Raw genomic sequence first — 17,032 nt, 5'->3', positions numbered from 1 at the left:
TGAGACAGAGGGGGCAATAGGAAAAAACTACTTGGGACATTTGGAAAACATGACTCTCCACATCCCACATGGTTCCCGAAACTCCCCATTACTCTGCTGCCACCAAATACCTACCTCAAAATTCATGACCAGTCTTTTTCTCCTAGCAAGTCTACAGAGAGGATGAGACCTCCTGTATTTCCTACAGCAGAATCTCCTGTAATGGAACTACATTTTTTGAGTCCTCTGCTGAATTATGATGCCAGAGGCTATGATTTCTGTCTTTACCTTGACCTGCTGTTCAAAAACTCTTTAAATTAAATAAAAAACCAAAAAAAGGAACAACATTAATGCAAAGACATCCCCAACATCCCTGCAAAACACTTCAGGTCAAAGACTCAAAACTCAAGTAAACCAGGTTTCTTTGTGACCATAATTCTGAATTCTGATACAGGGTTAATACTCAGACTGGAAAATTATATGTCACACTTACACCAAAAATTTTTCTTACTGAGTAGGTGTTTGAGGGTGGGGACAAAATAAGAAGCCACCTGAATATTTTCCAGAATTGGTATCAGAAAGTCATACTAACTTGCAAAAAACCCAAATTTTCATCAGAATTCATTTTCACTATGGAAACAATAACAGAAGATGTTATTTCAATCTGATGGCTTCACATCCCACACAATTTTGAACATTTTGACTGTTTGTACAAATAGCATCACATAAATTCCTTTCCTTTTTTTTTCCTGGGGTATTTACAGTAATGCAGAATTAATAAAGAAAGTGGAAGTCTTGGCAACAGAAGACTTTGGTTTTCAGAGCTGACCTTCAATACGGTAAGGAGAAAATCACCATGCTAGCTTTTCCCAATGTATACTGACAGGTACAAATATGCAACCACACTGAAACATTTATTCTCCCAAAATTAGCATTATTACTTTATTTTGTGATTCATTACAATCTGAAAATCCAATAGGCAAAAAAATAAACTAGGCATAATGTTAAAGCATTTTACAAGCAAAATACTTTACTGTTTCCGTTTCAATTTGCATGGGGTGGGATAAGTGTATGGGTTAAAGACTAAAACATACAGAAGAACAATACCATAGAGTTCATCAGACTGCTCTGTAGAGTGTTACATTCCTGTGAGTGAACAGTACTTAAGCAGCTGTTTCTGTCAATGGAAAACCATACACTTCACCACTGACAGGGCTGCCTTCCCATGACCATGATGCATCATGACGGCTGCAAGCCACTGGTTTCTTTTCTTACATTGTAGGTCATTCTCCTTTAAAGAAATTAAATAGTTAAACAAGCCAGAAGGCATCCATCTATGCTCATTTCTTCTCTACCTGAACAAAGGACAGTATGGAGAGAGGGAATTTTAAAAGTCAACTTTTGAAACTGGTTATAGTAACCTCTGTCTCTCATATTTTTAGGCTCATGGAGCTAGCAAGCTTAGAGCTTCATCCACATATCTTTCTCTACTATTATCCAGGTAAAAAAACTGTACTTTTCACTTTGTAGAAACAAACTGCAAAGAGATCATGCTTCTTTCCCACTGTAGTCACATTTCTGTTCTTCCAACTGTAGAAGTCTGGCTTTAAAATCTCACAAAACTAAAAAATAATTGATCTAGGTTGTAATAAAAAAAAAGAATATTAAATACCTTTGGTAAAAATAGATATATTTAACAAGTTTAGAAAAGCAAATAGTTATATCGTCAAAAGGAGATTATAAAAATGTACACGATAAAAAATAACAAACACACAAAAAAAAATCATCAGCCATAGTAGTAAGAATAAAGGCACTGATCTTTTCAATGTTTGCTTCCTTAGCTCACATTATTGTCCAGTCTTCCTTCTAAAAGGCAGGAGCTTTACTAGAGCATATGGAAAAATCCAGTCCTTCCTACCAGCATTAGACAAATTAAATTTAATTCGGAAAAGGCAGTCTGTTTTAACCCAAGTTTATACAACAGAGAACACTTTGATTTAGGTACGTAGGAGTAGCTGAACACAAAGATTTCAGGTGTTTTCAACCAGAGGCCAGATGTACTCGAGCTGTAGAAATGAGACAGCCAGCAGGATCAAGTCTCCATGGTGTCAGCCTTCTAAATCTATTTTTTACTCCTAAATTATAAATCCATGTATTGCCAAGAAAATTGTGGGGAACAACAACAATACATATATTTTAAATCCCTCATTGATGCCTTTCTCTCATCCTTTCACTGGGCCTCCAAACAGAGCTGTCACACAACATATAATCCCAGTTTGGCTTCTCCTCTTTTTAGAGCTCACTGTAAATCTTCGAGACAGAAGATCCCCAAAGCAAACAACTGAGATTACAGAAGGAGATAATGCACAAGCCCCATAATAGAATCAGCCATTGATTGAATGTGCTTTGAAAGAAAACAGCACAATTATATCATATTTATCCTTCAGTATTCCTTTTGCACACACAGTCACACTCCTCGTGGTGTTCCAAGGGTACATCTGTCAATGATTTATGCAATCCTCGGACACCAATCCTTGGCTTCAGCTGAAGAACCTGAAGGAGAAGAAGCCAAGCATCAAGAAAACAGTAAGTGCTTCATCACACACCTAGACTATGAGCTAGATTGCACTGGAAACCCACTGGATGACAGGAAGCATATTAAAACTGAATTTCTTCATTAATTCCACCCACTCATTACTATTTTTGCTTTTACCTCAAGTCATTTACAAAATTGATTAAATCATGTTGAACACGATTAAATCATGTTGCTTTGCCAAAGAAGAGTCTTGCAATTTCAGATTTCCACTTAATTTTATTTAAGAGCAAACAGTAGAGTTAACCCAAATAGAAAATTCTACAATAAACAATTTTAGCTATAAATTTACAGCAATGGAAATGATCAAACATTTGTTTCTTCATAAAGTCAATATCTACCACTAGAGAAAGAACGAAAGGTATGGCTGTGATGTATCTGAACTGAACCAGTAAGTATCTCAGAAAGTAACAGTTACATAGAAAAGTATATTAATAAGAAAGATTTTACCTTTTTCAATATAATACCTAATTAAAATGCTAAAAAATTTATTTACTAAAAGTGCAATACATAAAGTATTAGAATATTAATGGCGGTGCATTCATTTTATTAAAAATAAATGCCCTGATTGGCTTTCAGTGTTTCCAAACATGCAAATGTAAAAGCAGTGCATACCTCGTGGTATTTTTTGGTGACTTTTGTTGGCACGCACTGGCACTCGTTGCAGCTCTGCTGACAGCAGGCACAGTTTCCCCCGCAGCGCTTCACCAGCAGACACAGCGGCCAGAAGATGGTGTCCGTTCTCTTGAGCTCCTCGCGCAGTGACACCGAGAAGTTGCGCGGGGTGCAGCTGTACAGCCGCGCCTCCTCCTTCAGGAGGTTCAGGTCCACCACTGCAAACAGACAGAGAAAATTGTGCTCGTCTCATCTGCAATCCAAGCTCCCTCCTGGCAGATCAACTTCAGCAGTGCAGAACCCATGGGGAGGGTTCACTTTTGTGTAGGTTCAGCACAGTTCCATGAACACCATGAAACTCAAATGGAATGATTGCTGCACAGTGATATTCACCCATTATTTTATACCTCTGGCAAAGCTGGTTCCATTTAAAGCAAGATTTGGCTGCTATGTTCCAGTACGTACTTTATCAAATCAACCCTAATGGAAATCACTTTGTTCGCACCAATACTCTGAGCTCCAGTGTTGCTATTCTATGGTCATTTTGGATTTGGAGAAACACACACAGAGCTATTAAGAATCCTGCAAAATTTCAAAGATATTTTCAATTCACTTGCAATAAAATATTCAAACTTCTTGTTGCAATTTCAATTATTGCTCCTTTGTTAGGGCATTGCAATTATAAGAATGAAACCATTCATATATAAGCAGAATTCACTTTCATGGACTAAGAACTTCAAGGAGTTGTCATCACCAGGGAATTCTGCACAGAATAAATAACTGCACAAGATTGTAAATCTATGTAACTATTAGTAGGTTCCGTTTTCTCCTCCCTCTCCACAGCAGCATCTATAAGAATTTCTGTGGTTCAACTAGGTTTCATTTTCTCTTGATGTGTCTTAAACAGAAGTTCCTCCTTGTAAGCAAGTAACCTGAAGTGCAGGTTAAAGATATTAATATTTGGCACCAGTTTCCCTATAAACTGGTTCCACTGTATCATACTTAAGTTTCACTATGCCAATGGTTGAACAGCGAGGTTCATGAAAAGATCTGAAAGAACAAGCTCCTTTATGTTCATCTTAGCTGCATAGTCAAGAGCTAACAAGCCTTGAAATAAGCAGTTGAAATTGGGAAAAAAATAATAAGACTGTGGGGGGAAAAAAAGTGAGAAGCAATGGAAATTGAATTTATTTCAGAAAAGTCAGACTATAGTGATCATGATCTAGGATCTTTGTCTGAATTGTTTTTCTCCACACCCACCATTAAGGAACAGAAGTGATGTCTAATTAACAGGGATAATGCTCTCTCTAGCAAAAAACCAAAAGATAAAGAGAAAATGAAAACCCTATGATAACATGGCTATTGAGATGAGTGAAACAGAGGCCCCGAATAAACTGACAAAGATATTTAACCAACTGGTCTTAAGCTAAATCAAGAGAAAATTAGGGGGGGGGGAAAGAACTCCAGTGCATTAATATAGCTTAAAAATACTTTAATGTCATCTATTCATGAATAAAAATAAATACAATAAAGCTAAAATAAGTTTCTGATCTGAATCACCCTCTAGAGAAATATCTTTTTTCCCTCTCTACTATGTAAAGAGCCTTAAGAGGTCATCAAGAAGAACTTCAGCCTATCAAGGCAAGATAATTCCTCCTAATTCTATTTAAACACATGAGACACTAAAAAAATTTGGAAGCTGGATTTCTTTTGCAGAAATGCTCAGTGGTACTCTCCAAGGAGCACATCTTTGGGAAGGAATTTCAATCCATGTTCCTTCAAACATTTCTTTTGCAGGCATATCCATATACTGGCATCCATAAGTAAGGATTTATTGTCGTGAAAGGTCAGTTAAACACACTGAAGCCTTTTCTTTGCTTGCACTCACAGTGAATGCCAAGCTGGGGAACTTCATTCCTTCACTATCAGGTTAACATAGGCTCCTAAATAAACAAACTGAATTTTAAGAGGGAGGAGTGTGTAATAACTCCAATAATGTTACTGATAGGACACCAGCCTGCCTCCCACACTGCAAGAGCATTCCTTGGAGAAAGTTGAGGAGAGCACAGAGGAAAAGAGAGACAAAACTTCTAGGGGAGAAATTCACTGTGAAAAACCAGAAATTATTTAAGCCCTTCTGATCAGCTAATAGCTCTAGGCTGAGTCACTTAAAAGGTGGATGTGTCTACCTCCATTAATCAAGGACTGCGGACAGGAATGGAGTATTTCTTTCTTCTGTAGTGTTTTCAAACATGCAATAAGTGAGCTGTCTGAATGAGGATAAAATGCCTGAAGCACACGGTGAGAAGTGCTAGTTCTGCTAATACTTTCTCCTGGAAGATTGTTTCTGCAGAGACTGATATGCCTGGTGAATTTGAAGGAGCTAATCTTACGTGCTGCTCAGCCCTTCACCATGGGATATTGAGAGTGAAAGTGGGCACTGACACCCCTTCCAGCAGGCCCACGGAGCAGTGGGAGAGATTATTGTGTGGTGATGTCCTTCTCCATTGCCTCCTGCCTTCTGGCAGCCGCAGAGGAATGCATCAATTTCCCTACCTACAGCTAGCTGTACTCATAGAGAAAAGGGCAATGTGCTAAAATAAACAGCATGTTACTCAATTTGTCACAAAAAGAAATTAATTTGAACTCAACCCCTCAGACCTGCAGACATTAATTTTAAAAGGGTTCTTTTGGAGAACACACAGTCAGCCCTTAGCAGATATCTTTCAGGGCTCTGTACTGTTACAACAGGCTGCAGGAGAGATGAACAAATGTCATGTTTGATTTCCATGCTTTAAAATGTACTAAGGTATATTGCTATAATACCTCACAATGAACCCTTGCCCTATCTTATGTAATTCAATTTCATTAAAAGGTCTGTGGCAAATTTATCTAGTGCTTATATAATCACTTCTTTGAAGTGTGTGAATGAAGCTGTTATTTTTTCAAAGAGTAGCTGTCTATTCAAAATTTATTTTAACACACTGTGGGCACGAAACTAGATGAGAGAATGTATATATTCCCTTAAAAGTGTTTACTTAACCACAATAAAAGGTTATGTGGATTTCCCAAGTGCACTGAGTTACAGTACCTGTTATAATGTGAACATTTAAACACTCCTTCAACTTGGCTTCCACTCATGTATCGTGTTTGACACAACATGACACAACAGTCAAGGTTCTTTTGTCTAGCACTAGCTCAGGAGGAGTGAAGGCTCTGCTGTAGCGCATAAATGCGAAACACTAAAATAAAAATAAGTGAAGGATACAAAATCTAGATGTAGGTAGGCCTACAGTAAAGTGCATTTCAAGAGCGTGCCAACACTGGCACACACAACATGTTCACAGCAGCCTGAAATTAATTGTGTTATGCAACTGGCAATGCAATTTTCTGGCATCTTCTGGATGTGTATCGAGTACCACAGGGAAACTTCTTTCCCAAAACATTTTTCCAGCTGGGTACTGCTCTCAAAGTCAATGAAACAAATTAAATTTCTGTTGGGGCACTTGTGTGTGAGCACAGATAGCGGCAGAATGGTTTTCATTCCTAAGCACTTTGGAGATGTTCCTGGGAAAGTAAGTTTCTTACTGGCTTCTACAATAGGAGCTGCTACAAAATCTCAAGGAAGAAGGGTATAAATTAAAAAGAAAGTGACATAACTGTACAGAATCCTCAACTGCTAAGGACTACGCTTTTACTGGGACAATTTTTTCTCTCCTTAAGGAGATTTCAGAATATGATCTAAAGATTACATATAGATTTCAGTGGGAAGTGATGGGATATATTTTGCTGTGCAAAAAAATTATTTTCTTTTTATGCATGTTTAATAGTATAAGAGAATCTATGACTATATTTCGACATCAAAGCCTCTGAACTTGGGTCTTCTTTTCTGACTAGAAGTTTTTGGAAGCATTTTATCCAGAGAGAACATCAGAGATGGAAGTTCTATGGAATTCAGGTTGTCTAAATATAGTTTTTCATACCAATTATTATGTAGGACTAGAGGATATTTCTCTACATAAATAAGATACACTTTTTAATAACTTGTTTATGATAATAGGACAGTAATTTAGCTTTTACACTGAAACACTGTAAAAATGAAACTGATCTAATCATGAATCAGAGAGTTTAAATGAAACAAATTTTGAGGATATGCCCTTCTCACAAACATCTCTTAAAAAGGTTTTGAAATACAGCAAACATGCTGCTTGAGAGAATATCATGGGAAAAAATAAAAAAGAAGAAAAAGGTTTTGCTTTTCCTATCCATTGAATAGTTCTATGGCATTTCAACTGGACATATTTTCCATCTCAGGCTATTCTATTACAGACTCAGTAATGCAGTCTGAGGGTGGTCTCTAAGACAAATGTGGCAATACCATGATATGCTTATTCAGTGAAAAAATCTATTTCAGCATCTAATTAGAAGTCTTTAAAAGATTTACTCCGATAGTTTCCTTCTAAGTTATGTCTTGCAGGGAGTTTCTTTTGTCAATATAGATGTTATCCAACACCTGCATTTTGTTTTTCTCCCACTTACTGTGCGCTTATGGCATGCATTTGGCAAATACTAAATCTCTTTAATTAAGGAAGTGTTAAATGACTATCTGAGAGCTTTTAAAGATGTTTCCTCCTCCTTGGCTCATAATTTAGCTGCTCTATGCACAGCTATAGCAAAACAGATAGGGTACAAAGGCTGATTTCTGGGCTCCGATCTAAGAATTAACTCTCAAACCCTTAAATTTGAGCTATGCAAAGTTCTACTTCCTCCCTTTTCTTGCTGATCAGATGATAACCTTCTACTTTACCCCCACCAACAGGGAAGTCTGTTCAGTTATGCTCATATGTTTTTATTTTCATGCTGTATGGTGGGCAAGGAAGGTGGCACTGCCTTCACGCTATCCATGTTTACCCATAAACATGAAATAGTAGGTAGCATCTGGAGGGGATGTAGCAGGAAATTCAGGAGTGTCAGATGTAGAAGGAAGAAAATGAGTTTCTGATCAATAGATCTACAAATTTTGAAAACACAGTCTACTTTACTTCTGATGAAGTTGACAACTGCACGATCAACCCAGACATGGACACATGGTATTCCCTAAGGTGTTATCAAAGAGAAACATTTAGGTATTGCTCTCAATTCATTTCACATAGAGACTGGAAACATTTTAGGGAAATAAACAATCACTCACATAATACCGTAAGTATAAGATATTACCTACCTCAAATTAAAATAAATTTTTTGCCTCCTTATAAAAAGAAACCCACAAATTTCAAATGTGTTACTCCATCAAGATGCCCTGCTACTTTAGGGAAATAAAGATCTCCCAGGTTCCCTACAGGAAAGTGCTGTGTTTGCTTTTTTTTTTAAATTCCACTTTGCTGCCCTATCCTGCTAAATTCCTTTAAGTTTTGTGTTTAGCTATTTCCCTTTTTCAAATAATACAATGGTGAGGGCGGTGAATAAAAATGGAACCTGCTCTCTTTCTAACGTATTCCTTTCTTCGAACCAAAAATCAAGGTGAAGAACGCTCTTAATTATTTGTCAAGAAATCATAGCCACAGCAAGCTGCAAGCCCAGGCAGAAGAGCAAATTACCTCTTGACTTCCTCCCATGAATGTATGCTTTGCCAAGAAGCTGCCACGTTGGCCTGTACAAATCTTCCAAGTCCAGCTGCCACCGCTCTGGTTCAAGATAGCGGATAAGGTCTTCCACGGTGCTGAACCCAGCCACGGCGTTGTTTAACACATCCAAGGGCAAGGCTGATGGGGGCAGCAGGGATGGGCTGGGTGCTTCTGTGTGGTGCTGCAAGCAAACCCAAGAGAAGAGCACAGTCAGAGGGTTAATGGATCTGCTCTGACAAAGTGTGGTACTTTACCCAGTTACATAGCTGGGAAAGTTTATAAGTGGATAGCTTGTTTCCAAAGTACAGTTTATCTAATAAGACAAATGACAAGAGTCAAAAAGTACCTAATTATTCTTTAGCAATAATTGTAAACAAACCTCCACTGCAGAGTTTGCCTACTTCTTATATTTCCTGTCTTGCAGCTAGCATGCCACTACACCTGCTGTCCTTTGAACATGTTCACTGAGTGACATATGGGACTTCAGAAACAGAACAAAGGGTGATTTAAAAATATGGCCCCATTTACAGGCATTTCCCAAGCCCCTCTAGAAATCTGAAACATTTCACATTCTGCCTCTCCTCAGAAAGTTAGCCACAATCTTTGCCTTCTCGTCCTTCAATGCAAAACATGAACATACCCCAGTACAAAGACAGCAAATATTCTTGCTGTCATCCATAAATAAAAACAAAAGTTGTGTTAAATACAGTGTTAAGAATTATGTTTCTGGTTAAACAATAACGAACAGTGTATTAACAACATCTGGCATAACTAAAATTATTTCTCCCTTACAAAGAGAAAACAAATGTCCCAAATGAAATAAAAAGTATTTAAACGTTGAAATTGAGTCCTGACAAAGTACTCTACCACAGCACAAATCTCACTGACAAGCTCAGTGGACAGGAATACTTAGTCACAGACAATTTAAGCAAAGTGAGGCATCTGTTTCTGTTCACTCTACAATCTGTTTTAAAATTATACATTGATTTATTTTTCAAAACAATAAAAAATGGCAGGAAGGTAAGCCTTAGTAGAAAGTTGCTTCTGAAGCACCTGAAGTTTATACTTTAGGCTTTTCTGTATGCAGACATTACTACAGACATTATGTCCACAGTAATGCACCAGAGCAATTCATCTGGATCATGTAAGAAAGATGAAGAAAAATTTGAACACGCTGCTGATTTAGGGGATGGAGAGGAAAAGAATATGTGTTTATATAGATATCTATACTTAAAAATCTTCATACCACTTAGTGCCAAAATGGCACTGTCAGTACCGTAATGTGAACTGTGTATATACTATAATCTTTCCCATCTATAATGTCAGATCAATGGTAGAGTAGTCATTTTCCTTTTCAAAATGATCAGAGAAATTGAAGAGAAATGTAACAGTTATGCTGGAAAAGAAGATTTAGTGCAACACTCTGCAGAAGTTTTCTAAAATATATACTTGTGTGGTAGCTGCACCCCATACCAATAACAATAATTTATTTTCTGTCCTCTAAATTCTATTAAATATGCAGTTTTGGTTTCAGCTAAATGTGTGGTTGAAAGAGCAGCAAATGGGAGTAACCACCATGGCCTTCCTATATTTTACTTGAAGGCTTTCTCTTCAGCTTCAAGAAATGCAGCCACCAGAAGGATTTGTGCTGCTTTTTAACTGGAAGTCTTGCAAAAATAATACAAAACATAGATTAAGTGTTCTGCTACTGTTACTTTTACAATATTTTCATCTTGCTAATAATTTCCATTAGAGTTGGTGAAACAGTTGTTTCCCATCCTGGATGAATGTGGTTTACAAAATACTAAAATATTTCTTCTTCTCTTTGCTCTTTTAATGCCTGCATTAAAAATAGTTACATGTTGATCCATCTATTCCATTATGATAATAAAGCAACAGATTCTGGTCTGTAATTTAAATCATTGCTCTTAGTAAAATATGTTACTTAGCAAGGTTCAGAAGAATGCTGTGACACTGCAATTCAGATGGTCAGAAAAATAAACATTCCAAAATTTTTCTTCCTGTTTTTCTCCGCAATACTGTAACAGCCACATTTCCTGGGTTTGAAGATGCAGGGTTTAACTAACATGAAAAACAAAATCAATGGTAGAACTAATAACTGAAGTAAAAAAAATTCTATTTTATTTTCAGCTGAACAATTTACTTCAGTGTCTTACTACTGCTAGGATTTTTGTTGCCAGAGAAACAGGTGGATTCTAGAAGAAAATGTATTGATCTAGAATCTATGTCCATATTTACAACTTACAACATCCACACTAAACAATACATACACAGCAAGTAATCCATCAGTTTATGGCATTCTGGATTCAATAGGCATGAGTTAAACTGTTGTGAGGGTATGGAGAATCATTGCACTTAATGGGAACACAATTAAAATTGCCATCACTTTTTAGTCATTCTCACAGCAACCCAAAACAAAGAAAAAGTATTTGAAACAGCAAAATCATACAGCTTTTGATGTTTTAGAATAAAGTCATTAGGATCTCAGGATTAAGAATGTTTTTCCCAATGATCTTTAATGTTAGTCAATTTATATGACAGTTAAAATGTACCAAAGATTAAAGGTTATTGATATAATAGAGATGTATATTGAATTTGTGACATAATAACCTTTATGAAATCTCAATTCAATAAACTGTTCAAGATAAATGGTACTTCTAAATATACTTTACATTGGTTTTACTTGTTAGTGGATACTAATTACTTTATAATTTAAATATTTTTGACAGAATATCCAGGGCAGCATAAGTGACTAAACTCTTTCCAGTGACTAAAACTATGTGCAATTCTGTACAATTTATAATTTCACTTGACTTTCTCAAAGTTTGCCATCTATAGGCAGAGTTTACATATGCAATAAGGTGTTTCTCGCAGAGCAGAAAGGAGAAATGACTTGATGCAAGAAATTAAAACTTGACTTTGTGGATGGTACACACCTTCTAGAGCAAGCCAATGTGGAACTCCAGCATGATTCTGAAAAGCAACATCATAGCTACAACTCAAAAATGCTGAAATGCTTCTTGCCTGAAGCTTTCATTCACTTTATAGTAAATCTATCACTCCTGCTGCAATTTAATCTGTATTTCTCTAGGCAGTCCCACCTGGATGCCCCACTCCACCTGCATGGCTGACACTCACTGGTGATCTCAAGGCACTCCCTGTGCTGTGCCATGGCACCAGCAGCCAGTGGGTGTCAGAGGGAGAAATGCCATTTCACAGCAGAATGGGGCTGGAAAGGCCTCCCAGGAGGACCACTGATGATCTCTAGCTGTTTTGCTGCTCAGCATTGATGGAGATAATGATCTGATAATGAAGTAGCCATCTGTCAAGTGGATATTTATCCTATAGATGGCATCACCTAATTTACTCCACAGAAATTTCTCATGCCTCCCCTAACAGGTCACCTAAAAATAATCAACATTTGATTTAACATATATTTATTTATCTGACTGGGGAGACAGAACCCAAGACCGCAGACACTTCTGCTGTCCAAATACAGCAGCTATCCAAAATATCTTTTCTGATGGAAACCATTTTCTGAGAAGTGATGTTCTCCACACTCTGCTATAATAAATACTAATTGACAGTAAACACTTATTCCGTCATAGCAACACATTCTCAACTCATGCCAATGTTTTAGGTTTGAGATCACCTTTCTTATATTTTTTTCCCTGAGCATGAATAATTTCTGTCAAGATAGATTTGACAAATACATCAAGTTCTCTATATGACTCCTCTAGTAAAAAAAAACCAACGTGCTGTGGTTTGTTTCTGTTTTTCTGCCCAGGAAACAATTGCAAATTGCTTTAATAAGCATAAATGTGCTTAGAACCAAGATAGAGACAAACAGTTGCATAGTTACTGTTAGTTAAAATTATTCAGGATGAAAACCAGAGCAGAAAACAATGAACTTCTGCTGGCCTGTACAACAGCCAAGAATGACAATTGGTGTTGGATCAAACAGAATTTTCTTCAGGTTTGTTTATATTGTATTTCTGTACATGCACTTAGCTCTATCAAAATAAATACTACACAGAAATCCCCAAATTGTTTACAAACATACAAGAGAGGCCAGTAGACCGGTTTAGGCAACAGTTAAACATATAGGCTTGGGAAAAAGGATGGAAATAATACAGACTAATGTCACAAGACCATCCAACCCAGAACATCACACATAATAGTGCCCCAGAAAAAATTTAGGGACCAAAATGCATCTTAGGGTGCTCACAATGTTAGTTGTGCCCTATTAAAGGAATCAATATTACTCCATCTAGCCTCTTTCTCAAAGGGAAAAAGAGTAGGACACTATGGTAAGTAGAATAAGAAGTCAACCCTCACTGAAGCAGCAGATTTGAACAAAAGCGTCAACAAACAAATTTAAAATTATCTAGTTGAAGTCTAAAATATTATTTAGTATGCAGCCTAACACGAGGACCTATGATTAATTTCTTGTTCTGACACATATTTCTTGTGTTATCTGAGCACAGTATTTAGGTCAAATTTTCATCGGGTAAAGCATCTGGGGGTAGTATTTCCTTGCTATGCCAGCATGATTGTGTATGTGGCTGAATAATAAACAAGAGGCAAACTTCTGAAAAAGACGGCTATACCTGCAACAGCAAAGCCATGACAACTGAAAACACTGCAGCTGCTAACACAAATACAGTTTTAGATTCACTCTGGCACCAGGAATTTCACAGCACACAGGTTTGTAACCTTATCAAATTTGTAAAACGAACATAAAGGCAATTCCTTGACCTCACAAATTCTGTGAGAGGATGAATGCAACCAATTTTTGTTAGATACTCATTATTGGTTTACCTGAAGAATACAGAAGTGTGTTAGACAAATGGCAGGTATAAATTTGGATATGAGACTGGATATTATAACCTTTCCTGTTTGCCACTCTCTGTCTGTTCTTTCCTTGCACTGTACCTGCTCCAAGGATAAACAATTCAGAACACAACAGCACTGACCTACAATCTACACAAGGTCAGCTCTTAATAGCTCTATTATGACCCAAGAAAAGCCTTTATTTTGCTCCTGGTTCTCAGGATAAGGGTACTAACACCCCAAAGGTACCAACACCACCCTCTGCCAGTTAAAGAAGAGGCAAAAAATAGTAATGTTAGGTTGCTGCCGCCAGGAGTAAGGAATTTCATGTTTAATAACGCAAGCACTAAGTTAAGACTGAAAAACAAAAACAAGTGAGTCAAATACTTGGCATGACAGGACACTTACAAGTACTGAATACTATGTCTAAAATAATTACCTCCCCACAAAAGAAATCCCCACTTTTTCTTTTTGCTTTCTTGTCTTGAAGAAAATATTGTCAAGCAGTTTCTGAGTTATGACCCATTCATCAGTTGGCACAGTTCAGAGAAAATAATAAAACATTAGTGTAGTTTAATCAAACTAGAAGGGACTCTAAAAAAGCCTCAAAGGAACCTAGTCTCCCATGAGACACAACTAGGATCAGTAATTTGAAAGAAATAGCATATTTCTCTTAATGAAATACCTGTAGATTTTGTAGGGTTTTTTTTAAATTATTATACAGGAGCGCTCCAATCCTGCTCAGATTTAAAGATATGCTTTTAAAACTTATAGTACATGCACATTCTTGTAACACACACTCAAGAACCTGTTTTCTTCCTTCATAATCACAGGTAACCCTCCTACTAGCATCATTAGAATCTCTGAGAGAAAGCAGATCTCCAACTCTTTCGAGTTTGCCCCGAGGATACAAATTTCTTCACATAATAATAGCTCTTTGTTTTCTCTCCGGAGTACATGCAGTAATAGGTGTGAAGAGCCTCTAGAAACCCTGACCTGCCTGAAAAAGCACACACTTTTACTTGCTTGCATCTATGCTGTACAAAAGAAAAAGCACTAGTGAAAGTCCCTAATTTATAAAGACATCTTCTCTGTGCAACATTAATATGCATTGCTAAGAAAGTGTTAGTCCTGTTCAAGTTTCAAGGCAGAAGGAAGTAATCTGTAGCTGGCCTGTGTGCAAATACCCAAGCAGAGAAATCAAGCTCCAGGATCCTCTTATGCCTTATGCAAAAGAAACGAAAAAAAAAAAAAGAAAGAAGCCACAGAGGTAGACAATTTAGGCTGCCAAATCCAGGAATAAGGTGAGGATGTTTACTGCACATGGCAGAAGTGGAAGTCAGGAAGGCTGCCACAGCTCCCGTCCACTGCAGCACCTTTTCCTGCTTTGGATGAAGTTGCTGCCACAGCAGCAAGGATGGCTGCACGAGAGACACATCAACCTAGAGATGCTGAGCAGGTAGGGCTGGTGAAATAAGCTCCAGTGGCTCTGAGTTAAACATCCTTCTCTTTCAGCTGGCCTCCTTTCAGGGGTGCAGCCTCTGCCAGGCAAGTGACACACAGGTAAGGGGCTACCAGCCCTCCTCAATTTACTGCTTCTGAAAATGAGAACCAGACTGCAGGATGACAGCACCTCACCCCTCTTTCCTGGGCCTCTAGCTCTCTGCCTTTCACAGGCTCCCCAAATTTTCTGTTCCTATAGAGTGCTACAACCTCTTATCAAAAGCTTGTCCAGGCTCTCCTTGTGTGCATGCAGGGTTCTCCTTTTATCTCACTGAGGACCTAATTTGCTGAGTATCCAGGCCTGCCCTTGCAGCAATTTACATCTTAAAGCCAGAGATGAGAAGGCTTTCCAAACTCTTCATCCATATTTTTGCTACTGCATTTTGGTGATTGCTTTCCCAATATGTGTAACCTCTACTCTCCATAACCACCTACAGGAGGAACATCACATAGATGTCTAGGGAAAATGAAAACCTTTGAGCCTTTCTGGTTTTGCCTGAAACAGGTGGGAATAAAAGAATAAAGATGTGCAAAAGTAGCATTGGACAAAAGTCTTACAGTTTAACTAACAGCATAACATTACCTCAGGCTAAACTTCTGAGACAAAATGTATTTTGAAAATGTTTAAATATTCCCCTAAATAGAGTTTCTGTGCACTTCACAGACAAGGCCTGGAATTCTAATTGTGCTGGAAACAACTGCAAGATGCTCCCAAGGAAGCTAGCAGCATGGAAATAGCACAGGATGTCACTAATCATCAGTGTTCCTCTGGCAAATTGCAGCTTTTTGCCTGAAGTCTATGCACACTGACACCTTTTGAAATAGACAGTACAGGTGTGAGAGACAGAGCTGACACATTTAGAGCTACCTCATTAACTCTCAGAGGATGCCATCAATTGCAATAATCTCTGGAACCTATTTTCAAAAAACCTTTATGGATTGGTTAGTTGTCATAAATATATATAAACATGTATGTGTACATTAATGGTTGTGTTTATATATGCATAAAATACAGTTTGATTTTTCTGTGATCACATGTATCAATAATAAATCACACTAATTCATTTTAAAGGCAAAAAGCAGAAAACTGATGCTTAGCCCTGTATTGTATGGGAGAACTTATTGTCAATACACTTCATCATGATAGTGCTAGGAGACATATGCACAGACACAACTATATTTCTTGGATGCAGTTGCATGTCATTGATTTTTTTCAGAGCATCTGTTAAGTCTCATTGAAGCAGCACGCGCTAGCTACTTCATGAGTAATTCATAGGCACTACAAAACTACCTGCCTCTCCTTTACTGGAAGTATCTGGTTTTTTACAAAATGACCCAGTGATTCTTGTACTCTTTAGGGTAAGAACTTTCATTCACTCATTTATTCTTTCAGCTAATTAAGGAGAGAAGAATTGTATAAACAACTCTGCTTGAAAGCTGTGTTGCCAACATCTTTGTCAACTGCAGAGATGTCAAGCCATGAAGCATACAACCCCTGCAAGCCCCAGAAAGCTGGCAGATTCAGCCAGATACCTGCAATGGAAATCAAATTCTGATGCCTTTTTTCCTACCTTTCTAATTGATTTTTAATTGCATTTGCCTGCATTAGGAATCTGCGCACATGGTAGTGAAAAGGATTCTAGATAGAAGACTCAAAGAAATGTGAGACATCTCTCAACTTGGACACATTTTGACTCAGTAGGCAAAGAGCCAGCTTGACTATTCTGAAAGCAGGACCTGATGAAGTTGAAATTCACTGAGTTGAACAGGAAGCATTTAAAAGCAAACAGCCTGTGATAATCATATAGAACAAGTTATGGCATAGATTATCTCCAAGACAAGAAACTTCAAAGTCAAATCAGTA

The 17,032-nt window shown here is 37.6% G+C and overlaps 1 protein-coding gene across 1 annotated transcript in view; it reads right to left on the bottom strand.

The window, feature by feature from the left end:
- Positions 1 to 892: 892 nt before the first annotated feature.
- Positions 893 to 17,032, bottom strand: part of PDGFC (platelet derived growth factor C) — a 122,136-nt gene continuing 105,996 nt past the window's right edge. Inside the window, exons 4-6 of the mRNA XM_064710786.1 lie at positions 8,785 to 8,992; positions 3,188 to 3,405; positions 893 to 2,532 (exon numbers count right to left, since the gene is read on the bottom strand). Coding sequence (XP_064566856.1) covers positions 2,416 to 2,532; positions 3,188 to 3,405; positions 8,785 to 8,992 — 543 coding nt within the window. The 3' untranslated portion in view covers positions 893 to 2,415. The remainder of the gene's footprint in view (positions 2,533 to 3,187; positions 3,406 to 8,784; positions 8,993 to 17,032) is intronic.

The sequence above is a fragment of the Zonotrichia leucophrys genome, chromosome 4 (assembly GCF_028769735.1).
Source record: "Zonotrichia leucophrys gambelii isolate GWCS_2022_RI chromosome 4, RI_Zleu_2.0, whole genome shotgun sequence".
Classification (NCBI taxonomy): Eukaryota; Metazoa; Chordata; class Aves; order Passeriformes; family Passerellidae; genus Zonotrichia; species Zonotrichia leucophrys.
Note: the sequence above shows the minus strand (reverse complement) of the source record. Positions and strands in the feature narration are given on the sequence as shown.